The sequence below is a fragment of the Tupaia chinensis genome, unplaced genomic scaffold (genome assembly GCF_000334495.1).
Source record: "Tupaia chinensis unplaced genomic scaffold, TupChi_1.0 Scaffold000245_1, whole genome shotgun sequence".
Lineage (NCBI taxonomy): Eukaryota > Metazoa > Chordata > Mammalia > Scandentia > Tupaiidae > Tupaia > Tupaia belangeri.
The window spans coordinates 1,110,289-1,129,386 of NW_006159723.1; the positions used below are offsets into that span (position 1 = coordinate 1,110,289).

Below are 19,098 nucleotides of genomic sequence, written 5' to 3' on the forward strand. Positions count from 1 at the left end.
GCAAGAAATGACATACAAACTGAAGAAAAATTACTAACCGTGCCGTTTAGAGAAAGTGGAAAGCTTTTTAAAGCACATTTGTCTAACACCAAATTCTTCCATTTCAATTGCTGAGGTCCATGAAATCAGGGGGGAAAAGTGTTATATTTACCTCTATATTCCCAAACTTATCTGATGCGTTAGTATGTACAGAAAGACAAGAAGCCCCGCCCCTCACCCTAACCCATATCTACACTCCCTCCAAACACAGTCAAATGGAAGAAAACAGGACAACTGCTTTTTCTTTGAAGATTTGTTACATATTAACTTCTCTTTTGTGTGTGATAAAATTTGACTAAATATTTAATATATAAAAGGAAACCTGACAGAAACTTTATATGTGAAGATTTATGTAATTAACTGAAAACAGGGCTCCTGAATTTAACATGTTCCACTAAAGGCAGATCATTTGACATGCAGCATCCTTGCCTTGGTGACAAGTTTTATCTCACTGAATTTAGAGGAAGCAACTAAATAAAATTCTTCTTTAGATTATATTTTGATCAAGATAACCACTGACTGGTAATTTCAGAGTAGGAGCTTCCCTGGGAGAAGTGACCCTCTTAACTTGGAGTCTTTCATAAAAACAATGCAGGTGAAGATGAACACAGTCAGACACATACCTCAGAATTCAGAATGATGCAATTTTAAAAATTCAGAGGGCCCGCTCCATTGCACAGCAATTAAATGCTTCGCATGGGGAGCTGGATTCCACATGGCAGACTGTGGTTTGGATCCTAGCCCCTGTGTCTTGAAAAACATGCTAGTTATGTGTGTGTACAAACCCCAAATCTAGACAGGATGGAGACATGAAGGAAAAAGTGCTGCAGTGTGACCATGTACCCTGCTTTGAGGGTGCTTGTTCTCTCTCTCTCTCTCTGTCTTTTTTTTTTTCTCTCTCTCTCCCTCACCCCCTGGCAAGCTCTTCCATCTCTGGCAATAAAAAAAAAAAGAAATGTGAAAAATAATTGCCCACAAAATTAAAGCATATCAATATGACTGAAGTGAACTCTAAAACTAGAGACCCAACCATGAAATCGCATGAATGTATGTAAAGAGAGATGAAGAGGCTACAGTGGGTCTGGGTAAAGATCTCTGAGAAGCTACTTGTCCTAAGTACATAGAAAATGACGCAAACTTTAGAAAGAAAAGAAACAAGTTTCATACATTTTTAAGTTGGTGTTGAAAAAACTAAAATCTAGGATTTGCTAAAGTTGTGAAATAATAAAGCTTTTACCTAGGAAAGAGTTTTTAGTGGTAAATGAAATCAGAAACACATGACTCATTTACTGACTGGTCATATTGATATTAACTTTGCTGTAATGGAGAGAACAGAAGCTTTCATGTCTCTTTGCTTCTGTTTTCTCCATCCCAGAAAAATTGTCTTCAAACTAGGGAGGTTAGAGTAAAAGTCATTAGAAGGGAAGTGACCTCTGGTTTGAAGGATCAGAGGCTTGGAGATAGTAAGAGAATGCCTGACTTTTTAAAGTAATTGCTCAAAACAGTCAGTAAATGTGCAGATTCAATCCCAATATTGCAATTTAGAACTATAGAAAAAGACTTAGCAAAAGAACTCAAGAACAAGGGATTGGTATCTTGTCCTAGTTTTCAAAAAAGAAGGAGAAAAGATCCTGACAATCAGAGTTTAGTATATTAAATGCAAATATTTACACAAGCTGTTCAATATATTATTGAATAAGATGGTTTGGGCTCTTTAAATAAAACAGTAAGTTTTTGTTACGAACAAACATCGCCAAACTAAACACTCGATAATAGGTGTTTTACGGTTGAGAGGATGTCATAAAGCTATGTATGTTGATTTTTATATGGTATTAGACAAATATTTTTATGACATCCTTAGGGAAGGCACTGAAATATCTAGGATAGGTTGAGTCCACTTCAATATTTTTTACCAAAGTGTTCCTAAGGGCAGAAAATAGTAAGGACTCTGGCCTTAGATTGAAAAAATAAAAAAGGAAAAAGAAAAATATCTTTTAGTGCTTCAACAAGCCACATCATTTTCCACATAAAAGATCTCCACTTCTATTCTGGCCACAACCAACATAATGATCATTGGCAGCATACAAACATCCACCACCTCTAAAGTCTCCCTGGAAACTCATGACGCATTTCTGCATAGGAAAATACAGGAAAATACGCATGACTTTCCTGACAACCTAATAGTTTGGGACTGCTATGAGTCAAGACCTCGTGAATAAATCATGACCCAAAGTTAATAGATGGTGGCAGAAAGGAACAGTGAGGTGTGGTGTGGGAGAGACTGTGAACCTCTAGAGAATGGACGCTTGCCTGAGGAAGAAGGAACTGATTGTAGGAGTAATGGAGAGCTCAGAGAATGTCATCCCTACTTTTTATTCTTATTTTTATCCTTTTTCAATTTGCCAGAGGATCCATGTGTTCGCCAGAGAGAGACTGAGAGACTGAGAGACAGAGAGAAGGAGGAAACACCTCCCATGGGGAGAATATTCATGCGCAATCCATCCTCCATCCTTCCCTCTTGAAAAATGCACACACCCCCAGTGTGTTTGGGACTTGAACCGAGCAGTCAGCCAGGTGGAATCCAGCTTCCTCAACCACCAGGCCATAGACTGGTCCACCTGCATATTTTGATCCTGCAGTTTGGAAAGTGGACAGATTAGAAGAGGCAATTGTTTGTTGAAAACACCCTACACATATTGGTAGCAAAGTACGTTTTTGGTTGTTTTTTTTGTTTTTTTTGGTTTTTTTTGAGAGATTTTTGCTATCAGGTGTATGTGCTCACCAGAGGGACAGAAAGTGAGAAATCACTTCCCGGGGGGATGTCCACATTGCAAGGCCTTCTCTGCCATTCTCCTCTCGGGACTTTGGACATACATACACACATGCCCAGCATCGGTTCCAGGACTCATACCATGGTTGTCCATGTGAGAGTCCAGCGACGTAACCATCATACCATCTGCTGGTCCCCAAAGCACTCATTTTTAAGACTAGCACAGCTGCTCAAATACATGCCCGGAGGGTGTGCAAGAGTCTGTGCCATGCAAGTGTCAGGATTGCACAGGACCAAATTTGCCAGATCTCTCATGTCTTGACCTTTATCAGACTTTCCTGTCTTTAAACTTGAGTTTCTTTTTCCTCTTTCTTCCTATTGTTTGTCTTCTTATATTTGACAGCTGTTTATCAAAAGCCAAACACGTGTGAGGCTCCAGGCTAAGTTGAAGGAAAAAAAAGTAGGGAAATAAAGCAGATGGGGAAGACAAGATGTAAAATACGTGGCCGTATTTGGAGTAACTCATTCTTTTTTTTTTTTTTTAAGAATTATTTTATTCAACTTTATTATTATTATCATTATTATTTTCCAATTTGATCAGAGAGAGACAGAGAGAGAGAGAGAGGAAGTGAGAAAGCAAGCCAACAGGTCCGCGACTTGAACTGTGGTCGGCCATGTGGGAGTCCAGCGCCTTTAACCACCATGCCACTTGCCGGCCCCAAGAAGTAACTCATATTCTAATGTGAAGGACAGATGAAGAAATCTTAGCATTTGAAATGTTTCAGTAAAAGTTTGTAGTAAGGAGTCTGGGAGATACAAGGGGTCAGTGTATTCTAGGATGAGAACAGAAGATGAGTTGTGAGGGTAGGATTCTCTAGCTTGTAAGTTTTGAGCTGAATTTTGAGGGACGTTCACTAGAAGCAGACAGTAAAGAGAAAGTAAAAATGCTACCATGACAGTCTCACCTGCAACTTACAGCACTCAGTCCAAGTGAGAAGCAAAATAAAGCCAGAGAGAGAAGAGCACGCAGGTTTGAAGCAGTGGAGTCAGGAAAGGTTAGAAAAGGCCAGATAACTGCATATCATTTGAGAAGTTTGTCAAAATCATTTCCTAAATTCTTGAGTGCAACCCACTCATCCTTTGAGTTTCCTTTGCACTTTTTTTCTGGGTCTTCACAGTCTAGTCCCAACTTGAATTTTCATGAATGGACTACTTTTATTTTAAGAATTATTTATTTAATTTTATTTGTTAATATTATTTAATTTTGCTATCGGGTATGTGTGCTCACCAGAGAGAGAGACAGAGAGAGAGAAAGTTTGGTCCAGGAATTGAACCATGGTCAGCCATGTGGGAATCCAGAGCCCTAACCTCCATGCTACCTGCTTGCCCCTGTACAGACTACTTTTAATTTCAAGTCTCACACTTCATTTGTAGCAGATTTCAGATATTCTCTCCTAATCTCTTTAGTACTTATCTGGCAGTGTGGAGTGAGTGTGGGTTGGGGGTGAATGGACCCAGCCCTAATGTTCCTTTATTAAGAAGAGAAACATATTTTACATAAGGCATGGGAGTGTTCTCTTCAAAGAAAGACTTACCTTTCGTAAGTATTACCCGTGTAAAATGATGCTGACAAACACAAAGGATTAAAGATGTGTAGGAATATGAAAGGAAAGCACAAGGCACCATTAGGAAGCTCTTATTAACAGCTGTGCATAACATTGAACTCTAATTATCCCAACAGTTAAAGCTTGGGACCATTCTGTAATGTGGAAGACTGTTGCATACGTTTCTTCATGATTAATTATAACCAAAGGACATTCCACATACTCTCTCTTTTGTTTTTAGGGGAAAAAAAATAAAACTGTGATAACAAGATAATTTTTAAAATCTGAGAAAATATGAATGCTTTAATTAGAATCAATTTTCAATGCTACAGTGATTTCTCATTTTAATTTTCTATCAGATGTTTCCTTCCTGGAGGTAATTATAGAACATTTACCAATGATTATTGACCGAGAGCCCTTTTTGGTGTTTGTGGTTTCTGAATTATTTTTAATTTCTTTGAAAGAGAAGCACTTTTAATAATTAATGGACAGGCATTCTGTCACACCTTCATTATAAGACTGCAGTAGTCCCCAGCAAAAATGGGTTAGAATTCATTGTTCAACCTATAGAGAAAGAAGATGACAACATGATTGTCTTAGAAGACAAAAGTGTTGATATGAACATTCACATTCACATTCACAACAGTTAGTAGTTACGGTATTTGTCATGCCAATTAATGTGGAATGTGCAGTGCACGTCCATACCTATATAACTTTGTACACGACCCTTGTCATTGTAATATTCGTGAATGGTTCTGTTCAATTTTATGTTTTTCATTACAGCTTCCCCATAGACACAAATGTGCACCACACAGCACCTAAGACACTCATCTTATATGTAGGATTGAGTTGCTATTTCTTCATCAGAATAAGCAGAATGCCAAGAACTTGACATATTCGGAAAATGCATTATTCAGTTCGCCCTTCCAATCGGAAGCCCTTAGATCTTTAGCTCCTTAGAAAGAAATAAGGGCCAGTGATTTTTCTAACGTCTGACACTAACAGCCTTGCCTCTGTTGAAACTTCTTTTTTATCTTGTCTTTCACACCTAAATAAGCTGAAAAAGCAGTTGAGGCATACAATCAGACAAGGCTTCATTCTCATAGTAAAATTGTCCAGGAAATGAAAAAGAAACTTCTGCTTAATAAATAACGCAGTACACTAGCCATTTATGACAGGAACAGAAGCAACCAAACTGGTCATTTTCTCCTTTTCTCGATGGCTGGTGTCAATGCTTCTAATGATAACTGTCTAATGTCTTTTCAGATTTCAAACCTCTACATATATGACACGGTGCTTCTGCTTGCCAATGCTTTTCATAAGAAGCTGGAGGACCGGAAGTGGCACAGCATGGCAAGTTTGTCATGTATCAGAAAGAACTCGAAGCCCTGGCAGGGAGGACGTTCCATGTTGGAGACCATCAAGAAGGTAACTTTTGACAAGTGTTTCATGCTTCATTGTTATAAAAAGAGGATACAGCACATCATGGCCTGATGTGATATCTTTTAGAAGGGTTGTTATTCCTCACTAATATTTTTGTCAGTTTGAAGCACAAAACAATGCAATGGAAGAATGAAATACTTTACAAATAAGAAGGAAAAATGTCAGAGTCAAAAATACATATTAAGGGAGGCGGCAGGTGTCATGATGATTAAGGGCTCTGGACTCCCACATGACCAACTGCAGTTCAAGTCCCGGACCTGGCAGCTTGCTTGCTCTCTCTCTGTCTCTGTCTCTCTCTCTCTCTCTTTGTCTCTTTCTCTCTGTCCCTCTCTGGTCAAATTAAAAATAAGTAAATAATACATAAAATAAAGTTAAATAAAATAATTATTTAAAAAATATTTGAAAAAGGAGCTCTTTGGGACAGCCTTTTGGGTGATTAAGTTGGCCAGATCCCATATAGCCAGCTGTGCAGATTGAGTCATGGATCCAGCACTTTAAAAAACATGCCAGGCATGTGTGCATATAGGACCAAAATCCTGAGAAGGGGAACAGAGGAGAAGGAAATGGAGGAGGGTGAAGCCATACCCTCGGACATGGGGTGATTTCCCACTTTCCTTTTCTTTCTCTCTCTGATAAGTGCATACACCTTATAACAAAAACAGACAAACAAAAACTAATTTTTTTTTTAAAAAGGAGCCCTTATTTATTTTTAAGGGAAGTTTATGCAAGTAAAAATTTGACAGTTGACGCAATCTAAATTGCCTTGGTTATGTCATAAGGATCAGTTTATCAGATTATTTTAGTGACTATCACCAAGTAAAAAAGTTTGTGGTTTTTGTTTTCGTTTTTAGAGATTTTTACTCTGAGAGTGCATGTGCTTGCCGGAGAGACAGAGAAAGACAGAAAGTGAGAAATCACTCCTCAGGGGGATGGCCATGCTGCAATACCTTCTCCTCTATTCTCCTCTCAGGATCTCGAACATGCACACACATGTGCCCAGTATGAGTTTTAATCCCTGGATCTAGGACTCGAACCGTGGTCGACTATGTGGGAGTCCAGCAATGTGACTATTATGCCATCTGCTGGTCCCAAGTTTGTGTTTTGTTTTGTTTTATTTTTTAACCAGCAGTTCAACTAAGATAATTCATGGTAGATTATTATTATTTTTTTAATTAAGATGATCCAAAGCAAGACATTGGATGAGATGACCTTTAACTTATCTAACAGATTAGATTTATGAACACTGAATATGTTGCAGCACTCGTGCTATTTTGAGCAGCTGATTGCATTATTCTTCTTCACCGTCAGTGCATTGCTTAGCCTGATAGTGACTCGCCTGGGCTCACCTGCCTGTGCCGTTTCCAGAAAGCAGTTTAGGCTGGTCTGTTCTTCTCAGTGGTATAAGCATTCCGCAGTGTATTAGCCTCTTTGTCTTGTCATCCGTGCCCACATCTTCCGTTTGTCTTGCACAGCTTCTTGGATTTAAAATGAAATGATTAATAAAAGAAACAAATACCTCCTGTAACTTTTACACCATGGAGACCACCATCTGCAAGTTTATGTTCCTTATTTTGCCCATTATTTTCCTTTCTGAGTGTATTTTCACCTCTCTGAAAACAAGATAAAGTAATTATTCTACTGAAGGATGAATTTATTTAAAACAAGAAAACTCTAAAAACACTAACATTAGAAGTGAAATGGATGTACCAGAAACAGGAAGTGGAGGAAAGATATTGAATGGAGAATAGCCTGTATCTCCTTGGTACTGTTTCCCCTTTACAGAAGAGTCACTTTATTGAAAATTTAGGTTTCTATCAACAGAAATGCTTGAGAATGAAATGTATTGAGTATGTTAGTAGAGAGAGATTTTCAATAGAGAAATGAATAAATCAAAAATAAACTCAAAGTGTTGCCAAAATCTCCTAACTCTCTCTCACTCTAGAGACCTGGTAGGTAGAAATCTAAGGGAGATTGTTGACTATGACTCTGATCCTGCCAATTTATTAATTCATGATCTGATTAGGATGCAAGAACCTGAATATATTCATTCTTCTGGAGCCTTCTCGCAAATATAGAATAATTGTTTAGGAGGTTGCTTAGGAGACACTTACTTAGTAAGAATAAAAAAGGAAAGAAATCAAGACCATAATATGTCAGTATTTCTCATGTAGTAATTCAGTATATATAATTTTGCTGTTAGAAAATGTATAGTCAAAACAGTGATCTAATACAATATTATATTATTTTATTTGGGGGGACTATTTACATATTTTCCCCTATACACTTTTACCCCTGTGGCACTTTTTTAAAGGAATATATTCACTCTTAGTTTCAAGAGACTATATCTGAATGATACACATGATTATAAGTATACGATTACATTATTTCTTGTCTCACATAACAAATTGACCTTAGAAAATAGTTCCTTTTTCCAATGATATCACTCGTTACCCCCATGAGTGTTTTCGGTCATTCTGTTCAGGTGAGGAGGAGGATGATACTCGACCCTCCAGGAACATTGGGACATGTATTACTCACACAGACACTCCCAGGAAGATACAGGTTGAGTTGACCAAAGCAAAGAGAGTGGGTTGAGCTTTTTTCCTTGTTAGGCAGTGAGGCTGGGTCCAGGGAAAAGTTCCCACTTATATGGGCTGGAAATTTGAGGGATTTCAGTCCCAAGGATGTCCAATAAGGAGGTACAGGATTGGCTTTGTTTTTCCTTTTTTATTTTTCTTAACTTCCAAAGGACACATGCACTCACCAGGGAGAGACAGAGAGAGGGAGAGAAAGAAATTGCCCCCAACTGGGGTCTGGTCATACTGCAATCCCTATTCCTCTATTTCTCCATTCTCTTGGTATTTGTGGCATGCCTGCACACATGCCTGGCATGTTTTTCAAGCTGCTGGACTGGAATTTCTACCGTGTGGTTGGCCAGGTGGTACAACTCCCTTAACACCAGGCCATAGGCTGGCTCTGACTGTCTAACTCAGCCTATTTAGATGTTGGAGCAGAGGGAAAAGGGAGGGTGAGGCTTAAAAAGAAGTCAGCAGATGGGGCCAGCAGGTGTTGTAGTGGTTAAGGTGAGGTGCTGGACTCCCACACAGTTCAAGTCTTGGACTCAGTGTCTCAAAACTCACTCCAAATGCATGTGGATGAATGCCCAAAATTCTGAGAGAAGAATGGAGGAGAAAGGATATTGGTGTGGCCATCCTCTTTGGGGCATGACTTCTTTCTTTCCATCTCTCTCTGTCTCTCTGGTGACCATGCGTGCTCTATAGAGAAATTTCTCTCAAAAATAAATAAATAAAAACATATTGCTGATGAATTATTCCAGGACATTTTATCTTATTGATACACATTGATACATATTGATATTTTAGTGGGATATCTTGGGACCAGCAGGTGACGTAGTGGCTAAGCTGATAGACTCTCACATGGCCAACTGCAGTTTGAGCCCCAGACCCAATGGCTTAAAACTCACACTGAGTACATGTGCATGAACGCCCAAAGTCTGGAGAGGAGAATCAAGAAGAAGGGATTGTAACGTGACTATCCCCCTGGGTGGGTAATTTCTCACTTTCCCTCTCCTCTCTCTGGCGAATGCATGTGCCCTATAGTAAAAGTTTTCTCAATAAGTAAATAAATATTTTGATACATGTTGATATCTAGACCAGTACTTTTTCAAATATCAGAAATACTGAGGTTATTCTTATATGGTAATTCATATATATTCAACAAATACTTATTAAATATGGCCATATGCTGTACTGTGAGATCATAGAATGAGGGAGGAAAATAGAGATATCAAAATAATCACAAGTGTGATCGGTTTGACAAAAGGGGAAACACCAACTGTTCTGTCAGTGTGTGACGAGAGGACCCACATAAGCCTAGGAGTGATGGGTAAGTGGAAACGTTTAGGATGAGTAGGCGTTGGCCAGGAAAAGAAAAAGTATTCCAGGAATGGGGAAGGAAGACTGTTTCCTAGGAGGCTAGTAGCATATTAGCAGCTTGGAGGAAAGAGAGTATGGTGTAACTTAAGCATCTGCAATAAGCTGAGAATGGCTGGACTAGAGAGTGTGGAAACAGGGTTCCTTGAGCCCTAAGAGAGGAGGAAGATCATAAATGGTTTTGTAAACCATGTTAAAGTTCCTAATTTTTTAAAGCATTATTTTATTTAACTTTATTTATTTATTTATTTATTTAAATTTGACCAGAGAGGGACAGAGTGAGAGACAGAGAGGGGGAAAGTGAGAAAGCAAGCAATCAGATCCGGGATTCAAACTGCAGTCATCCATGTGGGAGTCCAGTGCCATTAATCACTATGCAACCTGCTGGCCCCCAAGCTCCTAAATTTTATTTGAGGGGTAAAATGACACAACTTTTTATTTCTTTAAGAGAGATTTTTGCTATAGGGCACACGTGCTCACCCAAGAAAAAGAGACAGAGAGACAGAAAGCAAGAAATCACCCCCACAGGTTGATGGCTATGTTACAATTCCTTCTCCTCTTAGGATTCTAGGCATGTATGCATGCCTGTTCTGAGTTTCAAGCCTCCAGATCCGGTACTCGATCTGTGGTTGATTATGTGGGAGTCCAGCAACATAACCATTACACCACTTGTTGGTCCTCACAGTGAAGTATTTTAAACAGGGTGATGACAAGGGAAGATTACCCTGTGCCTGCTAAGGAAAGAATTTACTTGGTAGCTACCATTGAATCAGGACAGGCTGCACAAGAAAATACCAGTTGAGGAGTGCTTTGACTGGGCTGGATGTATGGCCTAATGGTTAAGGGAGCCAAGTCCCAAATGTCTGACTAGTTTGAAGCCGGACACTGGCACTCAAAAATATGCCAGGCATATGTGTGTGCATGTGTAAAATCCTCATAGGACATAGAAATGGAGGACTACAGCACGATCATGCCTCTCCCTCTTGCTCTCTGTCTTTCCTGTCTCTCTGTGATAGGCATACATGCTCTTGAGCAATTTGGAAAAAAAAGAAAGAAAGAAAGAAAGAAAGAAAGAAAGAAAGAAAGAAAGAAAGAAAGAAAGAAAGAAAGAAAGAAAGAAAGAAAAGAGACTAATATACCTACTTAGAGGAAGCCTGGGCAAAGCTATGGATCATGGGATGGATAGAAGCAGATATCCTTGAGAGATATTTATAAACTTGAAATAAGATTTAGTGGTTTAATACAAGTTTATGAAGAAGAGGAAGAATAAAGTGATTTCTAAGTTTATAGCTTGGGCAAACATAGCTCTACTAAGTTGTTCTGTTTGATGGGCTTTTAAAAGGTATGTAGAGGAATGGAAATATATACTTTTGCCTTTAGTGTACAATATATGTATCATTTGGAATTGATAAAACTGAAAGAAATCGAATTTAGGAAAATATCATCTGACTTAACACAAAAAGTATTGAATTGGAATATAGGATAGATTTTTATTTTTGTTTTTACAAAAACATGTGCAAATAAACTTTTTGCTATGAGAGAGTGAAAAACTGAAGACCATGCCCTTGAATGTGGGTCTCCTGTGGACTTACTGATGGGCACTCAACTTCAGGCCATTGGAATCGTAAAGTGGGTGAAGTGGAGTAGGTTTTAAGTCAAGTAATTTTAACATACTTTTTGCAGCAATCCAGTTTCATATGGATACATTATATTGTACATGCACAGCTTACATAACCTAAATGAGAGCATGTGAGGTACAAGATAAAGGCTTTAGTTCAGGCTCCTGAATTAACTAGCTCTCTAGGCCTCAGTTCCACCAAGATGTAGAAAGCATGATCAGAATTTTAGTCATGGGCACCATAAGGTGGTGTAAAGGTTTAGGTATTGGATTCCCATATGGCCAATCTTGATTTAAGTCCCACACCCAGCAGCTTGAAAATCATGCCAGGTGTATGTACATGCTCACCCGAAATCCTAAGAGGAGACTAGAGGAGAAGGGATTGTGGCATGGTCATCTCCCCTGGGGGTTGATGGAATGACTTCCTACTTTTTTTTTTTTTTTCACCCCAGGGGGGCAATTCTCATCCTTTGCACAAAAAAAAAAAAAAAAAAAAATGCTAGTTATGTTCTATTGACTTTTCAGCTTGAAGGAAGTCTCCAATATAAATGAATATTTCAGTATATATGTAGAAATCTATATGTGTGCACATCTACATATTTAAATATTATACAGCAGCTCAGTTTTTTCTCAGCATTTCACACGAATCAAACTTTTGGGTTTTATTTTTGCATTTTGCATGTTACAGTATTTTATCTATCCATTTTTATATTTCTTTACTGGGTAGAAAATGCAGTATTTTTATTCTGTTGGATTTTTCTTGCTGAAACTGACACTGATGAAACATGGGGGCATGAAGGCTCACTGCTAAGTCTGGCCCTCCCTGTGTGTTCCCGCCTGGCTGGGCTCATGGTTATTTAGCAAGGTGTCCTTGGTTACCAAGCATGTCGGCAGGTTACCAGGAACCCAGGAATATGCATAAGGAAATTAGACAAGTGTGATAAATATTTGATGTCCCTTATGCTCCTCCAGAAGTTACTTTGCAATTTCAAGTACCAGAAAATATACCTCATAAACAGAGTGAAATAAAGTCTTAATAATAATTTTTTTCTTCTTTTTGCCAACTTTTCTTCTCCATGGGAAAAAACAAACTTTTGCCTTTCTGAAATCTGTTATCCAATGCAAATGATTCCCAATCTTTGACTCTCCTTTTTTTTATTATATTTTCTTTGGTCTCTATATTTGATGTCCACTGTTATTTTTATATTAAGTGGGAAGGATGAAATCCAAATTAATTCCATTTGGTATTTTAAAAAAAGTTTACTCTGCCAGCAATGTTTACTTTCAATGTAAAAGACATTTAGAAATTATGTATGTTGGGGTCAGCAGGTGGCGTGGTGGTTAAGGGTGCGGAACTCCCAAGTGGCCGACGACCGACTGTTCCAGTGCAGGACCTGGCGGCTTGCTTTCTTACTTTCTCTCTCTTGCTCTGTCCCTCTCTGGTCAAATTGAAATTAAATAAATAAATAAATAAATAAATCCCAAAAAAGAGGAATAAAAGGAATTGTATAGGTGTCATTCATACCATCATACCATCAATGGCCAATTAGCTTTTTTTTGGTTTGTTTAGAATGTGCTATGTTACCAAGAGAGAAAAAAATACAAGCATGTGTGGAGAAAGATAATGACCATTGTATACCACCTGACCAGCACACATCTTTATCAATACACTGTTTTCAAGATTAATCTGAGGATAAATGCAAAACCGACCAACAAACAAAAAGCCAGAGAGGTTAAGTCTGGATGATGTAATAGAGGCTTCAGTTAAAGGGTTTATGATTTTGAAACACTGCCCTTTCAAGCGTCCCTGACATCTGCACCAAGAGGGCTTCACTGATCATGCAGGCTAACAGCTCATCAAGATTATACACTACAGAAAAGTCAAAAATTAAAAAGGTGAGCAAGGTATAAATAAGTGAAGGCTGGCTGCAGCAAAATAAATGTAAGCCCCTTGATTTTTTTTTTTTTTTTTTTAGGAGGTACCTTATTCAATGTGAGTATAAGAAGTCACTCAGTGTAGATACAAGCTAGGGCTATAGATATAGCCCAGAGGTGCCATATGAGAATTGATTGGGAATAATAATAATAATCAGGCCACAGATAGTCTAGTGCCCAGAAGTTCAAAAGGTCAGGAGTATAGTATTGCGTTTTATAGCAATCATATTGATACACAGTATCTTTATTTTTACAAAGAAAACGAAGTACTAAGACCAAAATTTAAGATTCTGATGTAAGCAGGGGTACTCTTGCGGGTGAATATATGATGGAGGATAAGAAAATCTCTCATAAAAAAGATTTCTGAAAGCAGTAGTTGCAACTTAGATGTCACAATACAAACTATATTTATTAAACTCCTATATTATTGGGTATTTGAAGGAGTAAATTATAAGATCCCCTGTGTTTACCTCAGTCTTTAAGAACTTAAGTGATGATCACATACTTTGGGATATTAATACTGAGCCAACATATAGGATCAAATGGTGTCTCAAGAATCAGCTGTATTATCCAGATGAAAGATTCAGGCAGGCAAGAGGCACGGAGAAGGGAGGGCATGGTAAATCCTGTTGGTTCCCAATGTCCTTTCTTTCCACACTGACCATGCACATTCCCTTTCCAAGAAAGGTTTTATAGGCTTACCTGTTTTGATAGTAAGTACTTATGTGATAAAATATCTCGGTTCTTCAAAAGAATTATTTATTTAATTTTATTGATTTTTTTTTTAAATTTGCTGCTGGGCACATACACTCACCAGAGAGACAGAGAGAGTGAGTGAGAGAGAGAGAGAGAGACAGTGAAAAGCAAGCCGCCAGGTCTAGGACTCAGTCCACAGTTGGCCATGTGGGAGTCCAGTGCCTTAACCATCACTCCACTGCTGGCCTCAATATCTCGACTTTTTTAACCTAGAAAGGGTAAAGTTTCAGGACATTTTCCAGGGAACCACAAACCATTAATTGATAAATCCTGGGTTTATGTACTACAGTATTTCTTTAGCCTAGGATGTCCTACTAAGGGTTTTGTGTGGTTAAGGACTCTTCTGTCTAGTCAATGTTCCTGGTTAATTTTTCTGTCTAGTCACTGTTCCAGATGACAAGGTCATTAGATCAGATTGTTAGACCCCCACTAAGTGCCCTTCTCCCTACCTTCCTCCCTACATACACACACACACACACACACCACCACCACCACCACCACCACCACCACCACCAATAAAGCAATGAACAGATATCCTACATCAGCTGCTTTAACTCTTATTTCCCTAAGTATTAGTCAATTAAATGTAACAGAGTTGAAATTTGCAAACACATTTTTCAAAGCCATCCAGATCTTTAAGCATGTTATGAAGTTTTGCGAGCCCAAAAAACTTTCATTGAAAAATACCAGGACCATGCCTAGAAAGGCTCCCAAATTAAGAAATGAAATAAGGTGGAGATAACGACAATCCTAGTGATAGTAATTAAGCTCTGACCACATATTAGGCGCTCTTCTATATTTTTTACATGTATTATAAAAACCATAATAATCTTCAAGGGTAGGTTCTATTATGTGTTTCCATCTAACAGATGTAGAAATTGAGGCATAGAGAGTTGAGTTACCCAGGCTTACACAGATAGTAGATTCTCATGTCACTGGTGAAACTAAGAAGTGTGATTGATGTTCTTGACTCGTAAATCATATACAAAAATATACAGTCATATCAAACTCAACAGCAACAACAAAATGGAAGGCCAGAAAGTGTGTGCACATGTACACACACACACACACACACACACACACACACACACACAAGAAAGGGAGAGAAAAAGAGAGAGAAAACACTGCCCAATGGGACCTAGTCATGCCAGCAACATTTTTTCTCCAATTTCCATTCTGTCAGGATCCTGGGCACGTACATACCCTGTGTGTTGTCACCAGGGCCAGAAATGCAGCCTCAGTTCATCATGTAGGATTCAGTTTCTCTATACAGTGCTCACCTTTAACATTCCAGGGATGGCCCAAATTCAACAAATTTTTTATTAACCAAACTGAATAATAAAAGAGAAACTGGCTGCCTAGGAAATAGTGTGGGAAATAAATTTTGCTGATTATTACTGTTGGAAAAATAAAAAAGATTAAATATTGAAATTCGTGAATACAACAGAGAAATATTAATCAGTAATGGTTTATTGAAGTTCTATAATAAACCTAGTGTCAAATGATGAGATAGAAGGCACAGATGAACTAGGCGCTAGAGCAGACAGCAGAATACCAGCCAAAAAGACTAGAAATGGAGCTACAGGTTATGGCAAGTGAGATATATTTAAGTATCAACAACACAGAGGTGATAATTGAAGCAATTTACAAGCTGAGATAATTTGTTGTCCAAATAAATGTCATTATCAGGCCAAAACTCTTAGACATACTTTAGCATTGAAGTGACTCAGAATGCGTTTTTCATTTGTAAAATCTTAAATAATATGAAGGCTGATAAACTAAACTGAGAAAAGAATGGTAAACAAGAAGGAGAGAAATATGACCTACATTGCCATCTGTTGGGGAAATGAACATCTGTCATGTTGAATGAAAGATGAAGCTCGGAATTCCCAATGAATCTCAACAGCTAGAACTACCAGTTAAGAACAAAAACAGATTTCAAGCCTCATTTAGCTTTTTCTTTATTTTTTTTTCCACCAATTTGGAATATATATTTAAAGGAGAAGAAAAAAATAAACCTCCAATAATTTAGAAACCATGGATTTTAAGATTCCCAGATATAATTTTAGATGCAATTTGAATAGAACTATGCTGGAGCAAAGAATATTGTCAAAACTTATCTCCAGAGTAGATTGTATGCCCTCTAGAAACATCTTGTTTTCTGACTAATACAATAGATACATGGCTATGGTGGCAAAAATGCCAAGTCTGGAATTTAGTCTCACCTCCTAATGTGGTATCATTTTGATAAGTCATTCCACTCCTTGGCTCTAAATTTCCCTGTATGTCTGACAAAGAGATGAGATTAGATAAAGTGATTTCCGAAGTTACTTCTAGCTATACTCTTCTTTAAGCTGTGCACTTATTTAAAAATAGTCAGAGGTAGCATGGTGGTGAAAGTGTTGGACTCCCACATGGTCAACCGCATTTCAAGTCCCAGACCTGGTGACTTGCTGTCACACTTTCCCTCTTTCTCTCTCTCTCTGTCTCTCTCTGGTGAGTGCACATGCTCTATAGCAAATTTTTAAAAATAAACAAAATTAAATAATTTTGGGGGTAAATAATCTGTGAGTAATTGCATGCTTAAAAAATCATTTTGTGGATGGAAGTAGACTTCCTAGAAGTTCCTATTATATATTATTATATATATATATATTTTTAACTTCTTTTGAAAATTTACATCAGTATCTCTTCTCTCATTTAGGGTGGAGTTAGTGGATTGACTGGCGAGCTAGAATTTGGAGAGAATGGAGGCAACCCCAATGTCCACTTTGAAATTCTTGGAACCAACTATGGAGAAGAGCTTGGCAGAGGCGTCCGCAAAGTAAGGCCAAACACGTTGATCAACGTGCTTTTTTCTGTTCTATCGTTTTGCTTGATTGTTTTCCAATATTGTTGAAGTATAAACCAAGGCTCATATGGTAGTCTGAAAGAGAAGAGAGAGGGAAAAAGAAGAAATTAGACACTGAATGCCCTAAAAATTAAGCAGTAAATTCTAATTATGCTTTAAAAAAAAGAAAAAAATTCTGATGGTTTTCTAGGGACATGGCATCATCTTTCGCTCACTATGATAATGATGTCTACAGTGAATTTAATATTCATATAATGCATAGATTCTTGGTTTTTAATTGTAGCATACTCAGAATCAAAATAAGAGCAAGGCCAGCAGATGGTATAGTGGTTACATTGTTGGATTTTCACGTGGCCGATGGAGGTTCAAGTCCCAGACCTAGTGGCTTGGAACTCACCCCACGTTTGTGCGTGTGTGTGTGTACATGCCCAAGATCCCAGGAAGAGACTAGAGAAGGGATTGAGGGATGGCCACCCCTCTTGGGGAGTAACTTCTCACTTTCTCTCTCACTATCTCTGTCCCTCTCTTTTGTTCTGGTGAATGTATGCACCCCAAGGCAAAAACCTCTTGAAAAAAAAAAGAAAGAAAGAATCAAAATAAAAGCTTGGATTAATTTATATGGTAAAAGAAAATGTATGACAATTCACATGCAAGAAAATGATGAGTGCCAGTAAGGATATTTCATGAAATACTGGGATAATAACTTTCTGTTTTTTTTTTTGGAGAGGTTTTCGCTATAGGTCGCGTGCGCTCACCAGATAGACAGAGAGAGACATAGAGACAGAAAGCGAAAAATCACCCCCCAGGGGGGATGGTCACACTGCAATCCCTTCTCCTCCATTCTCCTCTCGGGATCTTGGGCACGTACGCACATGCGCCCGGTGTGAGTTTTATGCCACCGGGTCCAATACGCGAACTGCGGTCAACTACGTGGGAGTCCAGCGACATAGCCATTACGCCACTGCTGGTTCCCTACTTTCTTATGGAGAAATTGAAAAGCTCTTTGGATAAATGACTCTTCTTTAGTTTGGCTTTGGCCTTTATTGTTGGTAGGGAAAAACCCAAGAAACTGAGCGTCATACAGAGCTGATGTATGCAAACTCCAATTTCCAACTGTACAAAGCTGGAAATTCCAATAGTATACTATTCTACACATTTCCAGTGAGATCAGGTTGACTGACTGTATTGGGAGGAGTTCTTCAGTAGGTGTTTCCTTCCATGCTGAGGTATCAGATGTAGAAAAACCAGGACAAAATTAAAGAGTTAGTTTTATCACCAATAAAACTTCCTCGATAAATTTATGCTAAGAGAGTTGATGCTGTCTTAATACCTTTTTAATTTTTGTTTTTCAGTGAAGAATTGGAAATATAGAAAGCTATAAAATACAAGAATAGTTTAATGAATTATTTTAAAGGGAGCAACTACTTCTGTACTCAAGAAAGATAACAATCCAAACACTCCAAGAATCCTAAATATTCTTATATGTTTCTCCCATAACATGCCAGACCACCCTTCTAAGTGCTGTAACCATTATTCTGAATTTTATGACATTCATTTCTTTACAGTTTAAATATAATTTCATCACCTGTTTGGATCCTTATATAATTAAGTTTTTCAGATATTTCAACTTTTGAATGGGCTCTATATTATTTATTTTTCCTTTTTCTTCTTATGTTCAATATTATATTTCTTATTTATCCCAGTTACATGTAGTTGAAGATTAATCATTTATACTGCTCTATTGTTTTCTATGGTATGAATATGTCACATCTACTGTAGTTTTCTTTTCTTCCATTTTTAGACCTTGAGAAGCAATGTTGTTACAAATATTCCCAGAATATCTCAGATACATACTCTTGCACTTGCACATGTATTTATGTAGGTTTTGTATCCAGGGGCAGAATTGCTGCAATACCAAAAAGCATATCTTGAACTTTACTAGGTAACATCAAACATGTTTTCATAGAGATTTACTTATTCCCATACCTCCAGCAATATAAACAAGTTGCAGTGGTAGGGTATATATATATGCATGTGCGTGTGTGTGTGTGTGTGTGTGTGTGTGTATTTGTGTGTGTGTGTATTGCTGAATATACTATGGTATCTTTAAAAAAAAATGGTTTTAACCA

General features: G+C 37.9%; 1 protein-coding gene across 1 annotated transcript in view; it reads left to right on the forward strand.

The window, feature by feature from the left end:
* LOC102476311 (glutamate receptor ionotropic, delta-2) overlaps positions 1 to 19,098 on the forward strand; it is a 909,022-nt gene that overhangs the window by 887,778 nt on the left and 2,146 nt on the right. The window contains exons 7-9 of the mRNA XM_006148786.1: positions 5,680 to 5,841; positions 16,823 to 16,942; positions 18,023 to 18,130. Of these exons, the coding sequence (XP_006148848.1) occupies positions 5,680 to 5,841; positions 16,823 to 16,942; positions 18,023 to 18,130 (390 nt within the window). The remainder of the gene's footprint in view (positions 1 to 5,679; positions 5,842 to 16,822; positions 16,943 to 18,022; positions 18,131 to 19,098) is intronic.